Here is a 25,628-nt window from a genome sequence, read left to right as displayed (position 1 = left end):
ATGAAAAGATCACATAAATGGATGAACTCATGCACTGCTGAATGGATTAACAGACAACTGGATAGATAAGCGATTTGTGGATGAATGGACATCGATGAATAAAACGGATTGATGAATGGAAGAATGGAGTGAGCAGTTGACAGCCATGCATATCTGTGAATGAATAATATAATGAATTGATGGTCTGTTCGGCGGCCCGGTGTTCCAGTTGTTCGCGTGTCGACCTCACAGCACAGAGGTATCAGGTTCAATTCCAGCTCCGGCCTCCCTGTGTGGAGTTTGCATGTTCTCCCCCGGCCTGCGTGGGTTTTCTCCGGGTACTCTGGTTTCCTCCAACATTCCAAAAACATGCATGGCAGGTCAATGGCACACTCTAAATTGTCCCTAGGTGTGAGTGTGAGCGTGGATGGTTGTTCATCTAATTGCACCTTGCGATTAGCTGGCAACGGGTTCAGAGTGTCCCCCACCTACTGCCGGAAGATGGCTGGGATAGGCTCCCCGCGACCCTTGTGAGGATAAGCGGATCAGAAATGGATGATGGCCTGTCGCAGATTTCCCATTGAGCTCCGACTGTTCCACTCTTCCAGTTAGCCACACCCTCCTCATTAGCTACTCTGCTCACCTGGGTGCACAGGTGCTTCAAATTAACAATCAGCCACTATTTAAGGCTCTTCTGCTCACTCAGTTGTTGCCAGATTATTGTTTTGGTCTCATGCAAGACACTACACCGCTTTAGTTTCAATTGATCTCCTGATACGACTCACCTTGTTTTATCATTTTCCTGGTAATCACCTCAGCCTTCTGTCCCCATCTACGAGTTCTGACTTGGCCATCTCTGCTTCCTCTTTGCCTGTCATTTTGTGCTACAACCACTTTGCATCCAGGATGACCAGGCTGCAATGGATGCTGACTGAGCATTTGACAGAATATTGTGTTCTGCAATGTTAGTTAGAATTAGTGATGGGAAACTGAAGCCTCATGAAGCAATGAGGCTTTCCATCCAACTGGTTCGTTCCTGGGCCAAAGCATCATGAGGCTTCATTTGTTCTATTGCGCCATCATGTGGAAAATAAATGTCATGACACACAGTGATTAAAATACCATGGATTTGATGGAGTCAAAAGGACAGGGAGTTGTGATGTGAATGAATGTGCGTGTGTTACTTGAAAGAATGATTGCTTTATTTTAGACATTGACGTAAACAAGGAACAAGATACACCTTTCATTCATTTTTATTGAGGAAAACAAGAATTTCCAAAGTGTTTGGCTTTAAACGGTTTCTTTTTTTCGATAGGATTTCTCCTGCTTTTGAAAATACTCTTTCACAAGGGACGGATGAGGCTGGGGTACAGAGAAAGGTTATCGTTAATTTGTAGAGGTTTGGGTAGACATGTTCGTGCAGCTCCCAGTAGTCCAGGGGGTTTGACATCCTGCTGATGTTGGGTTCGCCCAGGTAAGCGTGGACCTCCACAGTCGCATCTGCGGTCTCATTCTGGGTCCTCCTCTGCATGACTGTGTGGTCCAGTCGCCGCCACAGTTTGTCACCGAAGACACAACAAACAGACTAATAGCCAACAGGCAGTTCCGGCTGCCCATCGTAGAGATGGGAGCAAAATAATCCCGCAATAATGCACTGCCGCTCATTTCCTATTGCTTAATTAACACCATTAGAATGTATCGAATATTACCTTGCGCAACAGGCTGGGAAGCTTCTGATGTGTCCGGTTGTGTTGAAGATGATGCGTTGGAGGAGGAGGAGGAAGATGCCCTATGCCGGATCACTGTTGCACATTCAGCTGTGAGCCTCCTCTCAGCCTCTTGTGCTTTATTTGGGCTAAAGAAGCCTATCTTTTTGAACCTGCAAATGACAATGAGACTCATTGCAGTTGTGAAATGTTCAACAAGAGGCATTTGCTCATTTGTTGATGCTAGTAGACAGATGAGAAAAACAGACAACTGATACAAACCTGGCAGTGGCGTTCTGTCAGGGCCAGCAAGGCCTTCTCTGCTGGCCTAAACATTCTCAGAAAAGTAAATTTAATAAATTTACTTTTCTGAGAATAACAAATTTAATTTATTTTATTTTCATAAATATGTAAACAAAATTATTCTCTGTATTCTTTACGTCATATTATTTCCACTTAGTCGAGTGGCTTTCAATGTTATTTTAAATAACACTGAAAGCCACTCGATAAATAACTTCTTTATTATGGTAGAGTTTTTAACCAATCATCTTTCAGATAGCTTGTGTTGCCAGGTAAACTAAACTTGCTCGGGGCCATCAGATTAAACAGAGCAGGCCCCTGTGCGCTGTAAATGAACGGGCACAGTCAGCTTGCAATAGCCAATCAGATCACGAGTCTGCGTACCAGGGCCAGCTAGAAGGGCTTACGTCGACACTGGACGTGCACGTTCGATGATTGGATTCGCGCCTGCTAGAGGGAGCTGTTGCTGCATTTTGACCCAAAATGGCCGATGGAGAAGACGTTGATCTGGTTGCAGGACTACTTTCCACACAATTTTCAAGACGGACCTTCCACTGGATTTACCAATTTAAGTTGTTTTACCAAGGCAGCAAGGAAACATCAGAGCACGGCTGGGCACTTACAAGCTACGGTGCGTTTAAAAACGTTTGGGGACACTCGCGTAGATCTGCAGCTCAGTGAACAGGCACTACATTGGTGAGTAAATGAATTTTATTTTACATTTCTTCTTGTTATTTTATTTCGTTAGTATTAATGGTAACGAAATAAAATGACAAAGATACAAAAATGTATCAAATAAATCAGCTCACCTGCTATTTATAATGGTGCATTGTCGTCAGCTTTGTGCACTAAAATTCGTTCAATCTCAGCTGCTCAACATTTTCAGTTATTTGCTGTTGTATAGCCTATTCTCAAAATGCAAATGATCTGTTAATTTTATCTTCAAAGAATAGTTTGTTTTGTTATTGTGTGGTTGGTGTCTTATATGAAAGTGCGACATTGGGCAATTTATTGGACAGACTTGTTTATGATCACACAGCGTAATTTGGGTGGCATTTTATTTAGTATTTTTTAAATCTTTTTATTTTTGACAATATCTGTAAATTTAGTTTCCTGCTCTTAATTGTGAATGCATACTTGATGTTTTAAATGCTCCTGAAATTATGTGCTGCCTGACGAGCCTATATTGTGTTAATGTATGTTACGTCACTGAAGGCCCAAGGTTGAAATACACGGCCCGCCACTGAAACCTGGGATCCAGCAGTGTTGCCAGTGACATGATTCTCATGGCTTGGAAGTTGTAGAGCTTGTCCCTCAGTTGTTTTTTAAGACCCCCAGCCATTGCTTTGCTCTCCTCCATTTTTATGGTTCCCATGTCATCCTCCAAGGTGTGGTGCAGCATGGCCAAAAGTGGTATGACCTTGGATCCAGACACTCTCTTCTCCTCTGAGAGCTCTACCGAGGCATAATTAAATGGGGACAGCACCTGCAGACTCTCAGAAATGAGCCTCAACTGGTGGGATGTGAGTGGGGTAATGTCAGTGTGGAGGCCTGCCAGGGCTGCTCCTACGGCTTCCCTGAGGTTGTACATCCATTGCAACATGTGGAAGGTGCTGTTCCAGCGTGTCTCCACCTGAAAATAAAATGTCATTATTGTTTGAAAGGGGAGTGGAAGCAGTTATGGATGTCAACTTACCTCTTGAATCAGCTTCAGCACAGGCTCTGTAGGCATCATTTGCTCCTGCACCTGTGTCAGCCTTGTCAATAAAAATTAAATTTGAAACAAAACATCATTCAAGTCATTTAGCATTAATTTGAATACTGCTGTGGAAAAAGGAATTCACCTTTGCAGTGGTACTGTTTTTGAAGTAGCCAACTATCCTTCTACACTAAAGACGGATCTCAGACAGCTCAGTGTTTTCTGCCAGACAGCTCAGTGTTTTCTGCCAGAGCCTTCTTCACGATCAGATTTAATGTGTGCGCCACACAAATTGTGTGGCACTGATGAAGGTCTCTGGCACATGCAGCCATGTTGGCTGCACCATCTGTCACAAGGCAAGTTACCTTGGTGGAAATGCCCCATTGTGCCATGAGTGCAGATTGAACGGCAGCCATGTTCTCAGCTGCATGGCGGTCAGGGAAATGGAGCACACCTAACACAGCTGAGTGCAGAGAGGTGTACTCATCAATGAAATGACAAGTGACTGCCAGATATGCATCTGTGTTGATGCTGGTCCACATATCTGCTGTTATGCTCACAGAAGAGGACTTTGCTATGAGCTCTTGGGCCTTCTCCTTTTCCTGCTGGTACCTCTCCTCCACCATTGCTTTCAAAGTCTAAAGGAAATGAGAAAGAACACTATTGGAAGAGCACTTATGGGGGAATGGGGAATAATGATTCATGTGCTCTCACACACCCGCCTGGTGGGGAGAACATATGTAGGGTCGAAAGCTTGGAAAAGCTTCCTGAACCCTGTGTCCTCCACAAAACTGAAGGACTGGCGATCTTCAATCACCATATTGATTAATGCCTCTTCCACTGCATTCTTATTCACTGCAGTTTGACAGAAACAGAGTTAATGATAGATGCCATTCATTTCATCTGTCACATTTGAAATTCACATGGTAGGCTATGCTGTTCTTTCATTGCATGTTAAAATGCCTTACCTGGGGGTGGTTCTGTTTGAGATGTCTCCTTATTATCATGCAGCGCCCTATAATGCCTCAACATAGGTGACGTGCTCTCTTGGTACCCAAGTTCTTTGGAACAAAGTTTACATTTCACCTTTTGAAATATCAGCAAGTAGAAGAAAGACATTAAAATCAGGGATGCACTGTGCTGTCATAATAATTTACAATATATATTCACACTGGTTACAATTTGTACCTTTTTAGGAGAGATCTGCTCAAAATGATCCCAGACAGGGGATGTTCTCTTCTTATTCGTTGTGGATGGTGGGGTGCGTCCAAAGCCGTCCATTGCAAAACGAATCGGAATGAGTTGAGGTTTGGAGATGCGAGTTGAGTGTCAGCGTCACCTGTGAGCTCATTATCGTCCCGGTGCGCCGAATTTATTTTGATTCACCCGCGAAATTATTTGTTGGCTTCGGGCGGAGCAACGCACGTTCCGAGGCATCGGGCGTGGCCACAAGCGTAATCGACACACGCCTCGATGCGCGCTTCGCAGATTTTCTTCCGGTTTACTCGGCACACGCATCGGAACCTCGGCACAGTCGGGCACATCAGTAGTTAGAATAGTATAAAATTCAATTTACCAAAATGTGATGCTGCAGGAAGATGCCTCCGGAGAGGTGGGTCCTCCTCAAAACCCGTTCCTATGGGTTAATGAAAGAAATCTTCATAGCAGCGCCTCCGAGTAGGTGGTCCACTCCAGCTCTGTTGTTGTGGGTCTTGTCCAGATCAGTTGGAGCAGAATCTGGACACCACTTGTGTCATCATCACCTAGCCCTCTCTCCAGACCAGGGAGGAAGGGAAAGGACAAACAGAAGAATCAGTCAAACAGGCCAACATGCAAGTCAAGTAAATGTACAAATGAGTCTTAAAGATTTTTCCTGAGACAGTGGCTCTAATTTCCATGGGTAGGGCACTGGAGCCCGAATAGAAAACACTGACTTCTTTTTGGGCTGCCAGGATCACCAAACGACCAGCGTGCATGAACATAGAGTACAACTAAGTCAGCGAGATAGGAAGACGGTAAGCCATCTCATATTTTAGAAGAAGCAAAACCTTGAAGTCATAGCTCAAGTGGACCGGAAGCCCATGCAAATTGGCTAGAATTGGGGAAATATGATTGAACTTTCTCGTCCTTGTCAGGAGTCTAGCTTTAGCATTTTGTATTAATTGTGGACTTTTAACACTAGACATTGAAATACCACAGAGCAATATGTAACAATAGCCAACACGAGATGTAACAAACGCATGAATTATGGTTTCTGTGTCAGCAGCAGATAAGAAGAAATCCTTTATTAGTCTCTCAATGGAGAAATTCGCAATTCACAGCAGCAAAGTCATGAAAGGAAGAAGTAGAAGAACAAAATATAGGAGCTGCTGGAAAGGCAGCCACTCTTGCGGCGCCATCTTGAAGTCAAAATAACAAAATAACACAACACACAAGACACAGACAGTCGTGCAATCTTAATCACTTTTCCTGCATACACTTTGTTGTTTGAAGCAGTTTTCGATGAAAGAGGAGAGGATCAAAGTGTCCTTTCACCAGTGGATCAGAGACGTCATGCTGAAAATGTGCACACGTCTGCTACAAGCTAAGTTTTGAAAGCAAACACGAAGCTGTAACGTCCATTGACGAAAAGAGTTTGGCTCACATCTCCTGTCCCACGTAATCCGCTTCAACTCCAAGCCACGACTCCCAGTTCCACATCCGCATCGGCTCTTTGCGTTGACACTCCTTTCTTCTCATCGTCGACTCCTCAAGCCTTGCATCCATCCAGCCGCAGACCGTCCAACAGCACCGATGTCTCCGCTGAACGAAGCGGGGCTGTGTAAATTGCTGCCCATTACAGGCGCAAAAAAACACAAGCGCCCCAGAGCTGTCCAGCAATGACAGTCAAATGGCACCGACATTCCTCCCAATCAAAAACAGTGCTAGTATACCCTTGCTGCCGAGAAGGCGCAACCACCAAGCACCAGGTCTCCTCCTTGATGAGTAGATGAGCACAGTCGCACCTGCCCGGCGCCTCAGGTCTGCGGACTAGACATTATTAGAAGTACCAAGAACTAAACTGAGGCTCAGAGGGGATCGAGCCTTTTCTGTTGCTGGTCCCTCTCTCTGGAATGACCTCCCACTGAACATTCGGCAAGCCTCCTCGCTGCCCATCTTTAACTAAACATACCTCAAAACTCACTTGTATTCTTTGGCATTTGACTCAGCATGACTTAGATTTGTTCATGGTTTTGCTGTTCGGTGCTTTCTACTGTCTTTGTTACCGATTTGCTGTACTGTTTGTTGTATATGTTAATTGCTCCATGTTCAGCACTTTGTATGCAGCGATGGTTGTTTGAAAGTGCTCTATAACTACAGTTGAGTTGAGTTGATGAATGTCGTGGCCAAAAAATGCTGAAAAACAATCTACATGTTTTTCACGACGCAACAACAAACACAAAGTGACAAAACAAACACAAGAACAACAAAAAAGAGCAAGGCTCATGAGTGCACTTGCCGACGGCTGCCTACTCGGGCGCCATCTTGGACTTCTATAGATGAAACGGGACAGATTTTAGCAATATTGCAAAGGTGAAAAAAAACGCAATTCTACTCATATCCTTAATGTGCATTTGAAAAGAAAGGGTTGATTGTTGTGTCCTTAAATAGGCGCCGATGACAAGCAGGATCAACATCTTGGTTTTATCGGGGTTGGGAACCAAAAAAATGAATGAAATCAATTGTTTAATTTCAGCAATGCGCGTCTCTAGATTACAGCTCCTGTGTGGATTAGTTATTTCTAACAGCATTTATAATTGGGTATTATCAGCATAACAAGATAGGAGCATCTTTATGTGTAAAAGGATGCAGGAATCCGTGCGCGACCAGAACTTTGCTACCATGCTTGGCCGGTGTGGCAAGTAGGTGCTCAAATTAAATGAGGTGCTGACAACTGCTGGCGACTTATGTGTCAGCGGACCTCCTCATGTATTTCTACCCACCCTTGATCATTCATGTGTCCAAATGTGCGCTGCAAAGCTTAGTGCCTCCCCAAAAATCAGGATACACCAGCACTTTGCATGTGCCGATATTTAAAACAAAAAAAACGAATAAAAACAGAGTCCTAAAACTCATCCCCAACAATCACCATAGTCTGATGTACTGCATTTGGGTTCTACTCATGATCGTGACCTAGTCAGATGTTCGAATGAGTAGCTGACAGATGATGTATGATTGGGTGGATAATTGAATCCATTGATAGACACAGAAACGAATAGGCATCTGAATTGATGGATAACAAAGGAACAGGTCAAAAAATATGTGATAATCTGTGCCCACTGGTCAGTTGAATGAAATCAAAGAGCAACAAGTGGCGCATGAACAATTAGCCTTCCCTCTGTGGGACTCTCCACAGGAGAAAGGTGGCGTGTTGAAATTCAGAAACAAAAAACAAAAAAAACAGTATACCGTCAACACGGCTCTGAAATAATATGTCAAAGAAAATGGCCGGCTCATGGCCGGGGATGTGGGAAAAATTGCGTGTTAATGCATGGAGGTGTCTGGGAAGTCAGCAACATTTCGACTAAATGGGTTTGCTGCGCCTCCTCGGAAGCCACATCTATGAAGTAGCTACTTGGGCATTAAGAAAATCCATTTACAATGATCGAAGCTATCCAGCTGAAACGGCAGCAGTCAATCAGTCTTTTCACTCTCAAGAGCCAGTACATCTTACATATATTTAAAAAGAGAGGCAATCTTTGCACAAATACAAAAATATGCTCTTGCCATTATGCCAACTGAATATTAAATCCTTGATGCAGTGTCACAGGGGACTCTGCCGGTGACAGCGGGGGTTTCAAACCACGTGAAATTGTGCATGCGTTCGCTTTTTCGACATGCTCGATTACCCAATCGTATCTCCTAATAAGAGCTACCTCCCACACAAAGACACTGCGTGATTATTGTATGCACTCGTTGACTCTTTCCAGTTCCATATAATTGTGAATATGCCATACTTTCTATTCACCCTCTGTACAATCAAACTGTGTTATCAGTTTTTTTTCGTATTATTGAAGTACATTGACTACATTGTTCCCTTACCACAGGAGACAAAATAAAATAGCATAATAATATAAAAATGGCATCTCGCATCACAATGACCTTTAATGTTGATTCTTTCCATTCCAGCAAGCTGTCGGCCATTTACGTATTGAAGAGCCATGAGGAATTTCAAACCGAATTTACTTTGTAAAATTTAACTTAAACGCAGAGCATTTCTGAGAAGTCTGAACGTTAATCAGGCATAACAGTGATTCACAAAAATTGCATTTAAAATGATAAATACTGCACACTTGCAGCTTTATCTTCACCATCACAATTTCAGTTAGATATTTACATCGTGGTCTGAAGCATTATTATGTGTGTACAAAGCCAGTCAGACAATGAAATTCTGAATGAATTTCTGCTGTCTCCCGCTGTGTATTTTGATGCGAACGTAGCATGATGCGTGTCAAAGTGTCGCTTTACATTCGACCGTTTCATTGATGGTATTTTGTCATTGCAAATTAGAAACACCGCAGAACCTGTTCTCTCCACAAATGCGAATCTTTCGGTCCATTCGTCCTGAAGTGTACCATACTCATCGACATTTTTTTTTCTCGCCGTCTTATTCGTCGAAGGATTAGCTTTGAGGTAATGAACGAGCGGGCTTATTCAAATAGGGTTGTTTACCTGTTTCCCCAGCAACAGCCAACGTAGCCCAGTATCATCCAATTAAAAGTGATCCTGCTGCCAACTGCAGCCCCGAACAGGACATTAGCAGTGAAAAATCAATGGATGGATGAAACATGCGAGAATATTTTGTTTTATCTGTGAGCCCGATACAATCATCAAAAGAGCCACACCTGGCTTGCGAGCCATAGGTTCCCTGCCCCTTCCCTAAATTGTCCCTAGGTGTGAGTGTTAGCGCGGATGGTTGTTCGTCTATGTGTGCCCTGCGATTGGCTGGCAACCAGCTCAGGGTGTACCCTGCCTACTGCTCAAAAACAGCTGGGATAGGCTCCAGCACCCCCCGTCCCCCTTGTGAGGATAAAGCGGTTCAGAAAATGAATGGATGGATTGATGGATTGATTACATACAGTCAAACCTCGGTTTTCGAACATCTCGGTTCTCGACCAAAAATTTCGAGTTTTTTATGCCTCGGATGACGACTGAATTTCGGTTCTCGAACAAACTGAGCGCACTTGAATGCGTCACTTGACTCCTCTCGCCTTCCTTACATGAGGAAGTGATGCTTCCTCCTATAGCGTTCCATTGTGAACGGACGTGTTCAATAACGTTTTTTTTTTTTTTTAAAAGAGCGTGGTTTTGGTTTTCGAACAGCCTTCTAGAACGGATTATGGTGGAAAACCTGTGACTATGACTGTATTATTATTATTATTATGATTAAAACCTGATGTGCAAGAGTAAAAAACAAGCGCAGGTTCAGAATCAATCAAGAAAAGTTTGCTTGCATTTCTGATTTTTTAAAAAAAGACTAATTTTCTTCTGAATATATTTATTTCATAAACGTTTGTCATTATTTACTTAATATATGATTGTTGCGCCCCACTTCATTGCCTCATCATTGACTCAGCTGTGATACCCGTCAAACTCAATTTAAATTGTTGTATGATTAAACATCTGTGTTCTACTGCGAACAAAGGTGATTCTTTTTTGCTGCGATGTGTGAGAACACTTAATGAGCTGGCTGTAATTGGAACGAGGTTTCACATGGCTGCAATGTAGTTTAACCGACACTAGCTTTTTTAAAGCACCAATTCTAATTATTCAGAAAGTGTTTGGAACACTGTGATTTGCACATACCGTTACGCGTAAAACCTTTCACCCGACCAGCGATAACTCTCGCTTTAATTAAACTCCTCTGAAAAACTCCCTCAGGATCCTCCAGCGTATGCATGCTAAACAACGGTAAGGGACAGTGGTCACCATAGCATGACAACATTTTCATATCCTTAATAGGCGGAATAGCCTGTTTTATAATTTTATTGTATTTGTACATCGACAAGAAACAATGTGAAGTATGTTTTTGTATGTTTAATATTTAACAGCTGGAGAAAAGTGTCAGGAGTGATTTGTGATAGAAGGGTGTCAGCTAAGGTGAAGGGAAAAGTTTACAGAACAGTTGTGAGACCAGCCATGATGTACAGTCTAGACTAGAGACACTAGCAATTGGCAAAAGACAGGAGGCAGAGTTAGAGGTGGCTGAGTTAAAGACGCTGAGATTCTCCTTAGGAGTGACAAGGATGGACAGGATCAGAAATGAGGTCATCAGAGGGACAACCCAGACAGGAAAGTTTGGAGAAAAAGTTGGAGAGGCCAGACTGAGATGGTTTGGACATGTACAGAGGAGGGACAGTGGATACATTGGTAGGAGAATGTTAGAGATGGAGCTACCAGGTAGGAGACAGAGAGGAGATTCATGGATGCCGTGAGGGAAGACATGCAGGTAGTTGGAGTCAGAGTAGAGGATGCAGAGAACGGGGAAAGATGGAAATTAATGAGTCGCTGTGGCAACCCCTGAAAAGGGACAAGCCGAAAGGAGAAGAAGAATGAGAAGTAGGTTTTTGGGTGGATTACCTGAATCAGTTATATGTTTCCCTTGATGGATTTCAGTCAGTCAAAGTAGAGACAGTGAATTAACATTATTCGGACCCTCCTTGATTGTTCAATCTTCTTGTAGCCATATGCAAGATTTATGAACCTCACAAAAAAAAAAAAAAAAAGGAAAAGCAAGATATTATAACAATAATAATAATACCATATTTTCACGACTATAAGGCACCATTAAAAGTCTTAAATTTTCTCCAAAATGGACAGGACGCCTTATAATGCGGAGCGTCTTTTGTATGCGCTGAGTTCCAAAACCTGACTGACAGCCGACACGCTGTTTATATAGAGAAAAGGCGGAAGTGAGTGTGGACAGGCATGCGGCAAAGAAGTCGGCCAATCAGTGAAGGGTGGGCGTGTATATATACATATATGGAGAGAGCGAGAGAGAGAGAGAGAGAGAGAGAGAGAGAGAGAGAGAGAGAGAGAGAGAAACGGCGGACGTGAGTGAGGACAGGCATGCGGCGAAGAAGTCCGCCAATGAGTGAAGGGTGGGCGTGTAAGTGGACGCTAAAGGGACGCCCCTAGCAGGTACCAACACCTGTATAAAGTGTGGCTATGTGCATTATTGCAAAACAACTTCGGTTTTGGTTTCTAAGAACCCCCGAAAATAAATTCTACAAAGAGACACGCCTACGAAGCTCAGTTCAAACTTCAAGCCATCGGTTATGCTTTTGGCATAAAACCAAGTCAAGCAAATGAACTCTGAGCTTGCCGTCATTCCCGGAGGCTTGACTAAAGAACTTCAACCGCTGGACATCGGCATCAACCGGGCGTTCAAAGTAAAGTTGTGACCGGGCGTTCAAAGTAAAGTTGCGAGCGGCATGGGAACAATTGATGATCGATGGCAAACACAACTTTACAAAGAGTGAGAGGCAGCGCCGGGCGAGTTACGCCACAATTTGCGAATGGATTGTGGCTGCTTGGACGAACGTGTCTGCTTGCACTGTTGTTCGAGCTTTTGGCAAAGCCGGCATCATTTCTGTGGAGCCACATGGCAATGAGAGTGACTCTGACAACGAGAGGGAACCCGGCGTTTTTGATGGATTACCAGTACTTGCACAATTGTTCAATTCTGATACAGAAGATGAGGACTTTGATGGATTTCTGGGTGATGATTGATCGAAAAACGTGAGTACATTGTACGATGGCTAAATAAAATACAACCGAACTCAGTTTTGCTTCCGTTGCCTTTTTAAAAACGTGTTTTTAGCGTGTATCCGTATGTCTTGGCATGCTACCGTATGCTTCAAGCTAACGTGTTAGCGTGCGCGCATGCATGCCGTATGTTTAAACTGGCGTATGTTTTACCACTGTAAAACTGCGGCCATTAATACAGTGCGTTTTGTCTATGTGTCAAATACAGAAATAGCACCCGTTAATGAGACTGCGCCCAACAATACGGTGCGCCGAATGGTCGTGAAAATACGGTACATTTCATTTATAAGCGCCTTTCAAAACACTCATGGTCTTTACAATCAAAACAAGAACAATAATACCACAAATAAAATGATAAATAATAAAAGGAGAGATGAATTTGAACTGAGTATGCGATTTTAAATGAGTGGGTTTTGAGATGTGATATGAATGTGGGAAGAGAATCAATATTTCAGATGTTGAGTGGGAGTGAGTTCTAGAGTTTGGGGGCAGAGCGGCTGAAAGCTCTGCACCCCATCGTGTTGAGACGGGCAGAGGGTACAAAGAGGTGGAGGGATGATGAAGATGGTCTTTGAGGATATCCCGGACAAGACAACCCTTCCCGGCAAGCGAATGGATGCCGAGCAGTCCGAAGTTGACGGCGGCAACATCGCCCTCGCGAGGAGCATTAGCCGACCCAGCCAGGCCGGCCAACTCGTCGTGGTCCGCGGGTCGGCCGCTGTTTCTGCCGTTGTCTCTGCGTGGCCAGCAGGAGGACGACCAAAAAGAGGTGATGCCCATGGAGCCATCAAGGTGGAAGCCCCGACGAGATCCGCAGCGGATGCACCTCCGGGAAGGACGAGCAGCGACAGTAAACCGTAAAAAACTCTAAAACGCAAAAAAATTGGGAGTGAGCAGCGGCAGCCAAACGCGCCAGCGTTCACTCAACCCCATTATTATGAATGAGTAAAAAACTAATTGTTCACTGGATTTTCTGTGACTCTTTGGTATTCATCAAAATGGTTGGTTTTCACTTAAAAAAATATTGAACATAGTCGTATAGCAGCTCCATTAAGTGCATCATTGTCTTGGTTGGAATAAAAAAAAAATCCTCGTCTCACCCCTTGGGTGGTGTCCGTCCCTCATCAGCTCGGGTCAGGAAGCTTGAGGGTTCTGCGCAGTATCCTTGCTGTTCCCAGCACTGCACATTTCTGGACTGAGATGTCCGATGTTGTTCCCGGGATCTGCTGCAACCACTCATCTAGTTTGGGGGTCACTGCCCCAAGTGCTCCGACCACCACAGGCACGACTGTCACCTTTACCTTCCATGCTCTCTCCAGCTCCTCTCTGAGCCCTTGGTATTTCTCGAGTTTCTCGTGTTACTTCTTTCTGATGTTTCCATCATTTGGGACCGCTACATCCACTACAACGACTTTCCTCTGCCCTTTATCTATGATCACGATATCTGGTTGGTTCTCCATTACCATCTTGTCAGTCTGGATCTGGAAGTCCCACAGGATCTTCGCTCTGTCATTCTCCACCACCTTCGGAGGTGTTTCCCATTTTGACCTTGGGGTTTCCAGTCCATACTCCACACAGATGTTTCGGTAGACTATGCCAGCCACCTGGTTATGGCGTTCCATGTCGGCTTTCCCTGCCAGCATCTTACACCCTGCAGTTATGTGTTGGATCGTCTCAGGTGCCTCTTTGCACAACCTTGGGTCTTGTCTGGTGTGGTATATCTGGGCCTTAATGGCTCTGGTGCTCAGGGCCTGCTCCTGAGCAGCCAGGATGAGTGCCTCTGTGCTGTCCTTCAGGCCAGCCCTCTCTAGCCACTGATAGGACTTCTTGAGATCAGACACTTCAGTGATGGTCCAGTGGTGCATCCCGTGTAGGGGCTTGTCCTCCCATGATGGTCCCTCTTCCAGCGCCTCATCCTCTGTTCCCCATTGTTGGAGACATTCTCTGAGTACGTCATCCGTTGGAGCCTTCTCCTTGATGTATTCATGGAGCTTGAATGTTTCATCCTGGACAGTGGCTCTCACACTCACTCGCCCCCGGCCTCCTTCCTTTCGGCTTGCGTACAGTCCCAGGGTGCTGGATTTGGGATGGAAGCCTCCATGCATGGTTAGGAGCTTTCGGGTCTTGTGATTTCTTGATGCCTGACATGAGCTTCCATGTTGTGGAGAGACAGGTTGTTGGCCAATAGTTGGATGGGACTGCACCCTTTGAGGGATCCTTCATGATCAGGATCGTTCGCCCTTCGGTTAGCCATCCTGGGTGAGTCCCATCCCTCAGCAGCTGGTTCATTTGTGCTGCTAGGCGCTCATGGAGTGCTGTGAGTTTCTTTAGCCAGTAGGTGTGGACCATGTCCACGCCTGGTGTTGTCCAGTTTTTCATATCTAAGACTCTTTCCTGTATGTCTGCCACTGTTATGGTGACTGGTTTCTGTTCAGGGAGGTTGCTGTGCTCCTCTCTCAGGGTCACCAACCATTGTGCACTGCTGTTATGTGCAACCTCCTTCTCCCATATGCCTTTCCAGTACCTTTCAGTTTCCAGTCTAGGTGGGTCAGCTCTGTTGTTAGGACCCTGCCACTGAGCGTACACTTTCGCAGGTTGTGTTGCGAACAGCCTGTTTATCCGTCTGGTCTCATTCTCTTTTGTGTACCGCTTTAGCCGGCTGGACAAGGCTTGGAGCCTTTGTTTGGCAGTTTCGAGTGCTTCAGGTATGGTCATCTGGATGTACCTCTCGGGTATTGGCCTTTTCATCACACCTCTCTGGGCCTCCGTCAATTGACTCACATCTTTTCGAGCCGCCTTGATCTTAGCCTCCAACCGTCTTTTCCATGGTGGATAACGTACCTCATGGCTCCCATGGTTGCTCTTATAGCCAAGCATCTCTAGGATCACTGATGCTGAAGCGAATATCAGCTCATTGGTTTCCGTGATCGTTGCGGTAGGGATCGCCCTCAGTGCTGCATTCACACTTTCCATGAGACTTTCAGGTGGTCCTTCACATAGCCGTTGTAATCGGTTTCTAGGTTGCCCAGCTTTCATTCTCGCCATGATCTTGCGTTCAGGTCAGTTGCTGCCTCGCTCAGCATTTCATTCATTGGGGCTGGCCTCCCAATCTCATCATCTGCATTCATTGGGGCTTGCCTCCCAATCTCTGGTATGACCTCCTCCTCTGATCTGGCAGCCTGGGGCCCTTCACCATGGAACCTGCGTTGTACCTCATCAATCTCAAGTTGTGACAGCAGTTGCCGTTTGTGGATGTTGGAACACTGAGCTACTAGTTGTTTCGTGGTCAACCGTGACTGTGGGTTTCGAAGTAGCCATTTAGCCCACATTCTCTGCATGCAACCCCTCTGACTCGGGTTGCTTGAGCCGTAGCATTCCAACAGAGCCATGTTATCGCATCTCGCCCATCTCCGCTTTGTTCCAGTAGCCCATTTTTCATCAAGGTGCTCTGGTTCCCCAGCACCTGACGCAGACCTTGGGTGACGTCTGAGCCGGCATGTCATTCGTTTTATTGTCTCTCATCATTGTATGGGGTAGGCATTAGCGTGAAGGATCTTGCCCAAGGACCCACACTGGATGGTGTTATGTGCTAATTTTTTTGCCCCAAGCGGGATAGTACGCCAAACCGATGCCTTACCAACTGAGCTATCCAGCTGCTATATATATATATATATATATATATATATATATGTATATAAAATGTGTGTAGATATTTTTTTAAATTATCGTTTTCATTCAGTTTGTTTCATCTGTAATTCACCGATGGCACTGGCAAATAAAGGGAACATGGAGCGCCAGGAGTAGCATTTCAAATGGGTACAGCTGAGCTATGATAGTCATGTTTGAGCACTTGGCATGCTGCAAAAGTGTGTCCCATGCCTCCGCGTCAGGTCTCCCACAAAGGTAGGCAGTGATTTTCTTTTCACAAACTCTTACATGTACTTCATTCTGTTTCGTTCATTTTAGGGCACATTATGGCTGCTGATCATCATGACATTCAGACATGTGCATGCATGCGTCCTAACGGTCAATCGTGAAGGTTGGTTAGATTGGAAAGTAGATCTTCGGTCAATAACGGTTGGGAACCCCTGATATGGAGTGTCCAATTAACCGACCATGCATGTTTTTACTATGTGGGAGGAAACCAGAGGACCCAGAGAAAATCCATGCAGACACGGGGAGAACAAGCGAACTACATACACAAAGGCAAGTCTGGAATGCTGGCAGGCCAGTAAATTAAGATAAGATAAGATAATATATCCCTTTATTTGTCCCGCAATGGGGAAATTACAGTCAGAATTCAGAAAGGAAAACGCTGGGTAGGGAGAGGGGGAAAAAAAAAAACACGCTCTTCTGAGGATAATTTAAGTCCAGGATAAAAAAGACCCTAGCACATAAATAAGCATATGACAGTTACAGCAAGTCACAAGACATAACGTATTGTTTTGTGTTTTTTGTTATTGTAAAGTGTCCTTGGGTGTCTTGAAAGGCGCTTATAAATAAAATCTATTATTATAACATGTAATAAGGGGGAGGATGAATGGGAAGGGGGGGATGGGGAGGGGGGTGACCGCGACGCGGCCGTCCTGACCAGCTGCACGGACAACACGAGCGCTCTGCAGATCGAACCACGACACGGGGGAAAAAGAATCAGAGCGATGAAGACGGTGATAATAAGGATGTGTATGCGCGTGTGGTTGTCCAGTTGTGTATGTGTATGCGTGTACAGGTCATAGCTGCTTCGTCGAGGTCTGCTCATGAAGACAGTCCCGGCTTATCAGTCCATGGCCGAGAAGGAGGGGGGTGATGGTGGGGGCCCTAGATTCCATGCATACTTCCATCCAGGGGAAAGGGCCAGATAGCGTTGTTTGTTTTGGAGGGACGGCCGCCAACAATTTCAGACAGCCTTGAGTCCGTGGCCTGTATCTCTTCAATGGCGCCGATCAGCCAAATCCGCAATCTCTTTCCGCAGCGCGGATACCAACTTCTCCATGTTGTTGTCGATCGTACGGAGTCGCTCCAAAACCGCATCAAATTGCGGTTGAGCTCAGTCACCGCTTGAGTCTGAGTGTTGGACACTCGCGCCAAACCATCCAGAATGACCGGCAGCTTCTTCCCTTCCAATAAAGCCGCTCCCGTCGGTTGAATTTTGCGATAGAACAGAAAGCTGCCAACACCAAACGGCAGCATACCTGTTATCAAAAGGCCGATAATGTAGATGTCTTCCACATCCTCAACGGACAGTATTGACGGGCACGCCATTCTCCACTTTCTCCATGGATCAAGGGCGTATCCGGCAGCAAATGTCCCCGGGGGCAAGCAGGCTCCCCACTGCCTGCTCTTTTCGTCGAAAAATCTTTGTCGATTGCATCGAGAGACCAGCCAACTAATTCCATGGTTAGTTCTTCGGATGAAAATACGGTAGGAGGCTAGGAAAAGTTAGACAAAGACAGCACAAAGACTAAGTGGCGAGCAAGGAGAGGGTGGGGGTGAGGGCAGGAGCTGTGCAAAAAGTGTCCTCCTTTGTCGAGAGCCAAGCAGAAAAGTACAAGCACTCTTTGACAATGAAGCCACACTATTGTGACACATGCAGAATGTGTCTTGGCTCTGTGTGGCTGAAATAAGTAGAGATGTCCCTGAAATAGAAGTTGTGTCGGTAGCAGCATATGTTGTTCCAAAACCGATATGTATCTTTCAGCATTAATGATGCCTTCACAGATGTGCAAGTTCTAGATCAATCGGTATTGATATGGCGGCGCACACGGGTGCAGTGGCTCTTTGCTCTCCAGTCCGGTGCTTATTTTATCTATTTATTTCGTGGTTAGTTTTTTGAGTTTTGAGCAACTGCTCTTACCTATAGTCGCCAGAAACTTATTGACCTCGGTCTGAGGTGCAATCTGTCCGTTTCCGGTGGTTTTCATCACAAATTGAACATCCCGGTTGACATAGCGAGACCACCGGGCTCTCGGTGGATTACCAGCTCGTCCAGGAAGTGGAGAAGGCGGCGGAGAGAGAGCAAGCAAAAGCGAGGCTGCCGGTCGGGCTCAGATGCTAGGCTACGGAAACAACCTCACAGGCCAGCATAACCGAGTCTCTTCCTTTCCAACGCCAGATCCATCACTCACAAAATCGACGAACTGGAATTACAGTTGGCCACAAACCGCTTTGTGCGGAACTGCAGCGTTATTTTCATTACATATGATGGACATGTCATCAGGCGCCGACAGGTATGGCAGCCTCGGTTGCACGCTCCCTAGTATTATCCCTGTTTTTGTCATTTTCATTAGTTTTTGGCGACCCTGAGCGGCTTACTTACACGAGGGAAAAGTTGCTTAGCATTGGGGAGTCTACGCTCGGTCTTTTTTCACCAGCACACGAAAATACACAAGGTTTTTTCGGAGCTAATCGCGAGCGGAGCGGCTGCGCTGTACGGAGCATGGAAACATGGATTTCGAACCCCGCTCCCATCGATCCATCTTGTGAATCTACGATCTCTGCCAAACAAGATGGATGAACTTCTTCTCCTCACAAAGACCAACAAAACCTTTGCACGTTCTGCTGCGCTCTGCTTCACTGAAACCTGGCTCAGTGACCATTAGCAGCACATCGACTGTTTCACCAGAGAAGGCCACATTCTAGACCACTGCTATACAACAATCAAAACTTCATACAGATCAATCGCCCATGCAGCATTGGGTCTTTCTGACCACAATTTAATCCACTTAATACCTACAAACAGATAGAAACTCAAATGTGTTAGACCGGTTGTTAAGACTGTGAAAAAATGGACAGATGAAGCAAAGCTAGCTCTACAAGAATGCTTAGACTGCACTGATTGGGGCGTCTTTGAAACTTCAACGTGCACACCGGATGAATACACAGACACTGTAACATCATACATCAGTTTCTGTGAGGACATGTGTGTACCAACGAAGTCCTTCCGCTCCTTCAACAATAACAAGCCATGATTTACTCCCAAACTCAGGCAACTCAGGAAAGAGAAAGAGGCCGCATATAGAAGTGGAGATCGGGCACTGTACAAACACGCCCGAAACCAATTGACAAAGGAAATTAACATCGCTAAGAGAAGCTATGCAGAGAAGCTGAAAAAACTGTTCTCTGCTAACGACTCTGCATCTGTATGAAATGGCCTGAAAGCAATCACTAACTATAGAATGCCATCCCCCCAAACAGTGAACAATAAGGGTCTTGCTGATCAACGAAACATGTTTTTCTGCCAATTTGAAAAGGACACCCCCATTTCCCACACACACACACCTCTACCAGAAACTACTTTATCTACCCGTCGAAGCTGTTCCCGTCGGTTGAATTTTTCGATAGCTCAGGAAACTGCTCACACCAAACAGCAGCATACCTGTTATCAGAAGGCCGATAATGTCGATGTCTTCCACATCCTCAACGGACAGTATTGACAGGCACACCATTCTCCACTTCCTCCAGGGATCTAGGGTGTACCCAGCAGCAAATGTCCCCGAGGGGCAAATAGGCTCCCCACTGCCTGCTCTTCTCGTCGAGAAAATTTAGTCGATGGCATCGAGAGACCAGCCAACCAATTCCACAGTTTGTTTTTTGGCTGAAAATACGGCAGGTGGCTTGGAAAGTCAGACAAAGACAGCACATAGACTGAGTGGCGAGCAAGGGGGGGGGGGGGGGCAGGAGCAGAGCAAAAAAACGTCCGCCTTCGTCGAGAGCCAAGCAGAAAAGTGAGCCCCCTGTTGTTCACTCTCGACACATTTGACTGCTCTACGACCCATCTCTCAAACACCACAATCAAGTTTGCGGATGATACGACCGTGGTCTGACTCATCTCAGGGGGGAATGAGTCTAACTACAGCGACGAGGTCAACCGACTGACAGCGTGGTGCTCAGCAAACAATCTGCCACTGAACACCACAAAAACAAAGGAGATGATCCTGGACTTCAGGAAGGGACGAGCAGACCCAGCGCCGCTTTACATTCATGGGGAATTTGTGGAAAAGGTGAGCTCCACTAGGTTCCTGGGTGTGCAGCTCTCTGCGGACCTCTCCTGTACAGCCAACACCACGGCGGTGGTGAGAAAAGCCCAGCAGCGACTCCACTTCCTGAGGGTGCTCAGGAGGAACAACTTGGAGGAGAAGCTGCTGGTGATGTTCTACAGAGCTACCATCGAGAGCACCCTGGTGTACTGCATCACAGCGTGGTACGCAAGGTGCTCATCAGCAGACAGAAAAGCGCTGCAGAGGGTGATAAATCTGGCCCACAAGGTCACTGGCTGCTCTCTGCCCAGCCTGGAGGACATTGCCAACTCATGTTACCTCAGCAGGGCTGCCAACATCATCAAGGATGCATCCCACCCCAGCAACCACCTGTTTGTCAAGTTACCCTCGGGCCGGCGTTACAGATCACACAAAACAAGCAGATTCAGGGACAGTTGTTTTTTTTCCTAGAGCCATTAATGCAATAAATAACCACCGAAAATAATCAAAGCTACTGCATTTTAAACCTAAACTCACTACCTCACTTGTGCAATAATGAGCAATATCTGAGCCATTTGATTTCATGTGCAATATGTGTCCTGTGTGCAATATATAATATACAATATAAGCCTCAGTCCACACTACCACTTAAGCTGCTGTTGTTGTGTGTTGTTGAGTTTTGTATTTATTTTATTCTATTTTATTTAATTTTTTTTCGAAATGCACTAAGGAGTGGCACCCAAATTTCGTTGTATGCTATACAATGACAATAAAGGTGATTCTGATTCTGATTCAAGTTAACCACGCCAAGAACACCGAACATTTCACACGCAATTCACCTCAGATGAGTTCTGACCCAGAGAAGCAGGTGGCGTTTCTGGGTTTTGTTGGTACATGGCTTTTGCTTTGAATGGTAGAGTTTTAACTTGCATTTGTTGACATAGCGATGAACTGTGTTTCCTGACAATGGCTTTCTGAAGTATTCCTGAGCCCACAAGGCAGTATCCTTTATACAGTGACACCAATTTTTTATGCAGTGCTACCCGAGGTATCGAATGTCACCAGCATTCACAATGTTGGTTTTATGCCTTCCCGCTAATGTGTAGAGATTTATCCAGATTCTCTGAAACTTTTGAGGTAGTTATGGATTGTCAATGATGAAATCTATAAATGCCTTGCAATTGTCTTGAGAAACGTTCTTTTAAAACTGTGGGACTATTTGCACATGTATTTGTTCACACAGCAGTGACGTTCGCCTCATCCCTAATTGTCATTGAACTGCAACAGCTATTTATTTATTTATTCATTTATTTATTTGCGACAAATATTCAACATTGCAGGGAAATGTGCCTATGTGCCGTCCACACTGAAATGCAAGTTAATTGTTGTCTCCGTGTGGATGAAAGGCTCAAAAGGAAAACTGATGATACACTCAAATGCTGAGCCCTTCAGAGATGTTCCTTTTATACTCAGTCATGACAGTACTCACCTGTTTCAAATTTTATGCATCTGTGTTTTTGGAGGATTTTCCAACCTTTCCAGTTTTTGTTTTGTTTTGCCACATCCTACCATTTTTAGAGTGTATTACAGGTATTAAATTCAAAATGGGTGAATGATGTATTTGAAAACGACATCAATGAAGTTCATCTGTTAAAAATAAAATATCTTGTCTGTGTGGTACTGGATTCAATTGAATGTACAGGTCAAGTCAAGTCAAGTCAAGTCAACAGTATTTATAGAGCACTTTCAAACAGCCATCGCTGCATACAAAGTGCTGTACATGGAGCAATTTAACATGCACAATAAACAGTAAGACAAATCGGTAATAAAGGCGGTAGAAAGCACCAAACAGTAAAACCAAGAACAAATCTAAGTCATGCTGAGTCGAATGCCAAAGAATACAAGTGAGTTTTGAGGAGGGATTTGAAGATGGGCAGCGAGGAGGCTTGCCAAATGGTCAGTGGGAGGTCATTCCAGAGAGAGGGACCAGCAACAGACAAGGCTCGATCCCCTCTGAGCCTCAGTTTAGTTCTTGGTACTTCTAATAATGTCTGGTAGACAGACCTGAGGCAGCGGGCAGGTGTGTAGGGGCGGATGAGCTCAGAGAGGTAAGGTGGCGCGAGATTATTCAGAGATTTGAAAACAAATAAGAGGATCTTGAAAATAACTCTAAAATGAATGGGGAGCCAGTGAAGGGATGCCAGAGTAGGAGTTATGTGCTCCCTCTTACGAGTACCAGTCAAGAGGCGAGCGGCGGCATTCTGGACCAGCTGAAGGCGCTTAATGGAGGACTGGCTGACTCCAAAGTAAAGGGCATTGCAGTAATCGAGCCGGGATGTGACAAAGGCATGAATTACCGTCTCAAAGTGTTCATGAGAGAGGAGAGGTTTTATTTTGGCCAGCTGTCTAAGGTGAAAGAAGCTGGATTTAACAACGGCACCAATTTGCCGATCGAGTTTGAAATCACTGTCCAGTTTAAGGCCCAAGTTTGAGACTGTTGACTTAAGATAAGGAGACAGGGGGCCCAAGTCTACCTGTTACGCGTTTCTAATGACATCCTCCTGGCAAATGACTCTGGAGACCACGTGTGTCTAGTTTTATTGGACTTAACTGCAGCATTTGATACAGTGGATCACAGTATTCTGCTGTCTCGTTTGCAGCACTTGGTGGGCATTGGCGGCAGTGCTCTTGAGTGGTTTAGGTCCTATTTAGCTGACAGAACCTTCTGTGTCAGCCTTGGCTGCTCTGAGTCACGCACTGCTCCCCTGTCATGTGGTGTTCCACAGGGCTCAATTCTGGGGCCTCTGCTGTTCTCGCTGTATCTGCTCCCATTGGGTTCCATCTTAAGGAAACATGGTATTCCCAGCATCGTCTTGAAACCTGACTGGAAGAACCTCCGAAGAATCCGAGCAAGTAGGCAGAGGGGGTTTGAGTACAGAATCTATTGTTTTAAATAGTGCGCGTGGGTTGTGACGGTTAGCTTGAAAAGGAGTTGCAATTCATTGTTTTCCGTTTTTGTTGACATATCATCCCACCTTCATTAGAATTGGGATTTGCCTGAAAATTCTTATGAACTTTTACCTTTCTCATCGTTTCATTTTTTTTTAATTTAGTTTTTTGCTTTGCCTATGTGTTAAACAGCGTTGATTCAAAAATTTGTTTTGGATGAAAAACACTACTTTCTCAATTCACTGTGCTTTTTGATGCTATTCTGTCCTACTTGTCCGTGTCCGAGACGTGAACAGATAGACAGATAGCGAACAATGAAAAAAGACCAAGAATCCACAATGTTGAGATGGAGCTTTAGTTTCTTTTTCCTTATGTTTGTAAAACTGTACAGAGAAATAGCCGTTCAAATTAAATGTATCTGTCATCACTGTACATTGTCATGTTCACTTGTCAAAACGCAATATAAGCTTGGAACAGAAATAACCAAAATATGCACGCTTAGCATTGAAAATAGCCGCAACTAGCATGCAGTAGCCCATATGCTAATATGGATAGCCCAAGCGCTAATGTGGCATAGCAAAAACGGACGGAAACTCGTTCTTAATATTGCATATTTCCAATACTAGAACTGAAGCAACGGTTTGGTAGACATCATGAAAGTGCAGTCTAAACAGGGTTCAACTTACAGACGATGCTTTCCAAGGCATATACTCAAGAAGAAAATGAAAAATGACGACAACAGCTAGCACGAAACCATGCGGTCTTCACTGGACTAGGTACTTCCAGTTTGTGTTGCCAAAATTAAAGTGCCGTAGAATATAACTAAAAACGGAACATGACAAGGTACTTCCGGTTTGTTTTGCCAAAAATAAAGTCCCCTCGAATCTAACTACAAACGGAACATGACAGATGCTCTGTACCATATTTTAGCGAAATACCCAGTTTGATTTAATGGTCAAACTTAAAGGCCAAAGCCTTTCCACCATATGAAATGTTATGACGAGAATAGTCAGGAAGTTTTAGATTAACATGCATATAAAGAAAAGGTTTTGGGCCTTCTATAAATAAATAATGGGGGGATGATGTCCTTTTCTACTTAATTGGATCAGTAATTGCGGCTTTCACATTGACAGAAATAGCGCGTGACAGCACTGAGCTGCGGCTAACCTTCCCCGGTGCCCTCCGCACATCCAGCGTTAAACATGGCGGATGAAAGAGAAGCTGACAAGTGTCACTCTTATAATTGAGATTCATGGAGATCCATTCAGCCTTGACCTGAACAACAAGGAAATTCTCTGCAGCGTGAAGACACGTTTGTTTCCTCCCCTCTCAGTAAAGTTAGCAGGAAATATGACACCACATATTTATTCTCATTTTGCGTATTATAAATCAAAGATTGTGGATGTGTCCTTTTTGTAAAGCAGTACATACAAGGGTAAACAGAGGGGTGGGATGAAGTCACATTTATTCAAGATTAATTGGAAATGCTTACTCTCTTACATCTCTTCATGAGAACCCTCTCGCAGTTGATATCGACTAATATTTTCCATTCATGTTTTGGGATCATGACCCAGTAGTCGACTGGTTAGTGTGTCGGCCTCACAGTGCAATGGTGCTGGGTTCGATTCTGGCTCCGGCCTTCCTGTGTGGAATTTGTATCTTCTCCCCGTGCCTGCATGAGTTTTCTCCGGGTACTCCGATTTCATCCCTCATTCCAAAAACATGCATGGCAGGTTAATGGAACACCCTGAATTAATTGCCCTTAGGTATGAGTGTGAGCGTGGGTGGTTGTTCATCCGTGTGCCCTGCGATTGGCTGGCAACTGATTCCGCCGACTACTCCAAAACACCTGGGATAGGCTCCAGCATGCACTGCGACCCTTGTCAGGATAAGCAGATCGGAAAATGGATGGATGGATGAATGGATGCTTTGGGATACTTCCGAAAGTTGTCAGACCGCTGACGTTGTGCATTTTTGGAATTGGACCAAAGTTCCTTCAAAAATATCCAAAATCACCCAAAACTTTGGAGTTGGATCCGTGACCATGCATTATCACAGTGTTAATTCTCCACCATGTTTGCTTTCGGTTTTGCTTTTTGAAATACTTGTAGTAGGCAATTGAATTTACATGACATCAGCGCACTCACATTGAAAGCAATGAGACTCCAGTATGTTGCCAATCGTCTTTTATTTATTTATTTTTTTCGCAAA

The 25,628-nt window shown here is 44.9% G+C and overlaps 1 protein-coding gene and 1 long non-coding RNA gene across 2 annotated transcripts in view; both read right to left on the bottom strand.

Annotated features, from left to right (window-relative positions):
• Nucleotides 1-1,333: 1,333 nt before the first annotated feature.
• LOC147197848 (uncharacterized) lies at nt 1,334-5,476 on the bottom strand. The gene is made up of 3 exons (XR_015102297.1): nt 5,261-5,476; nt 1,689-1,858; nt 1,334-1,512 (listed from the first exon to the last, which is right to left on the bottom strand). It is a non-coding gene; the product is annotated as an uncharacterized LOC147197848 (long non-coding RNA).
• A 7,803-nt stretch (nt 5,477-13,279) lies between these two features.
• LOC147197847 (uncharacterized) overlaps nt 13,280-25,628 on the bottom strand; it is a 52,298-nt gene continuing 39,949 nt past the window's right edge. The window contains exons 2-3 of the mRNA XM_086124162.1: nt 14,634-15,457; nt 13,280-13,359 (exon numbers count right to left, since the gene is read on the bottom strand). Coding sequence (XP_085980288.1) covers nt 13,280-13,359; nt 14,634-15,457 — 904 coding nt within the window. The remainder of the gene's footprint in view (nt 13,360-14,633; nt 15,458-25,628) is intronic.

This window comes from Hippocampus guttulatus, chromosome 11 (genome assembly GCF_054856545.1).
Source record: "Hippocampus guttulatus isolate MCC_2025c chromosome 11, RoL_Hgut_1.0, whole genome shotgun sequence".
Taxonomy (NCBI): Eukaryota; Metazoa; Chordata; class Actinopteri; order Syngnathiformes; family Syngnathidae; genus Hippocampus; species Hippocampus guttulatus.
Note: the sequence above shows the minus strand (reverse complement) of the source record. Positions and strands in the feature narration are given on the sequence as shown.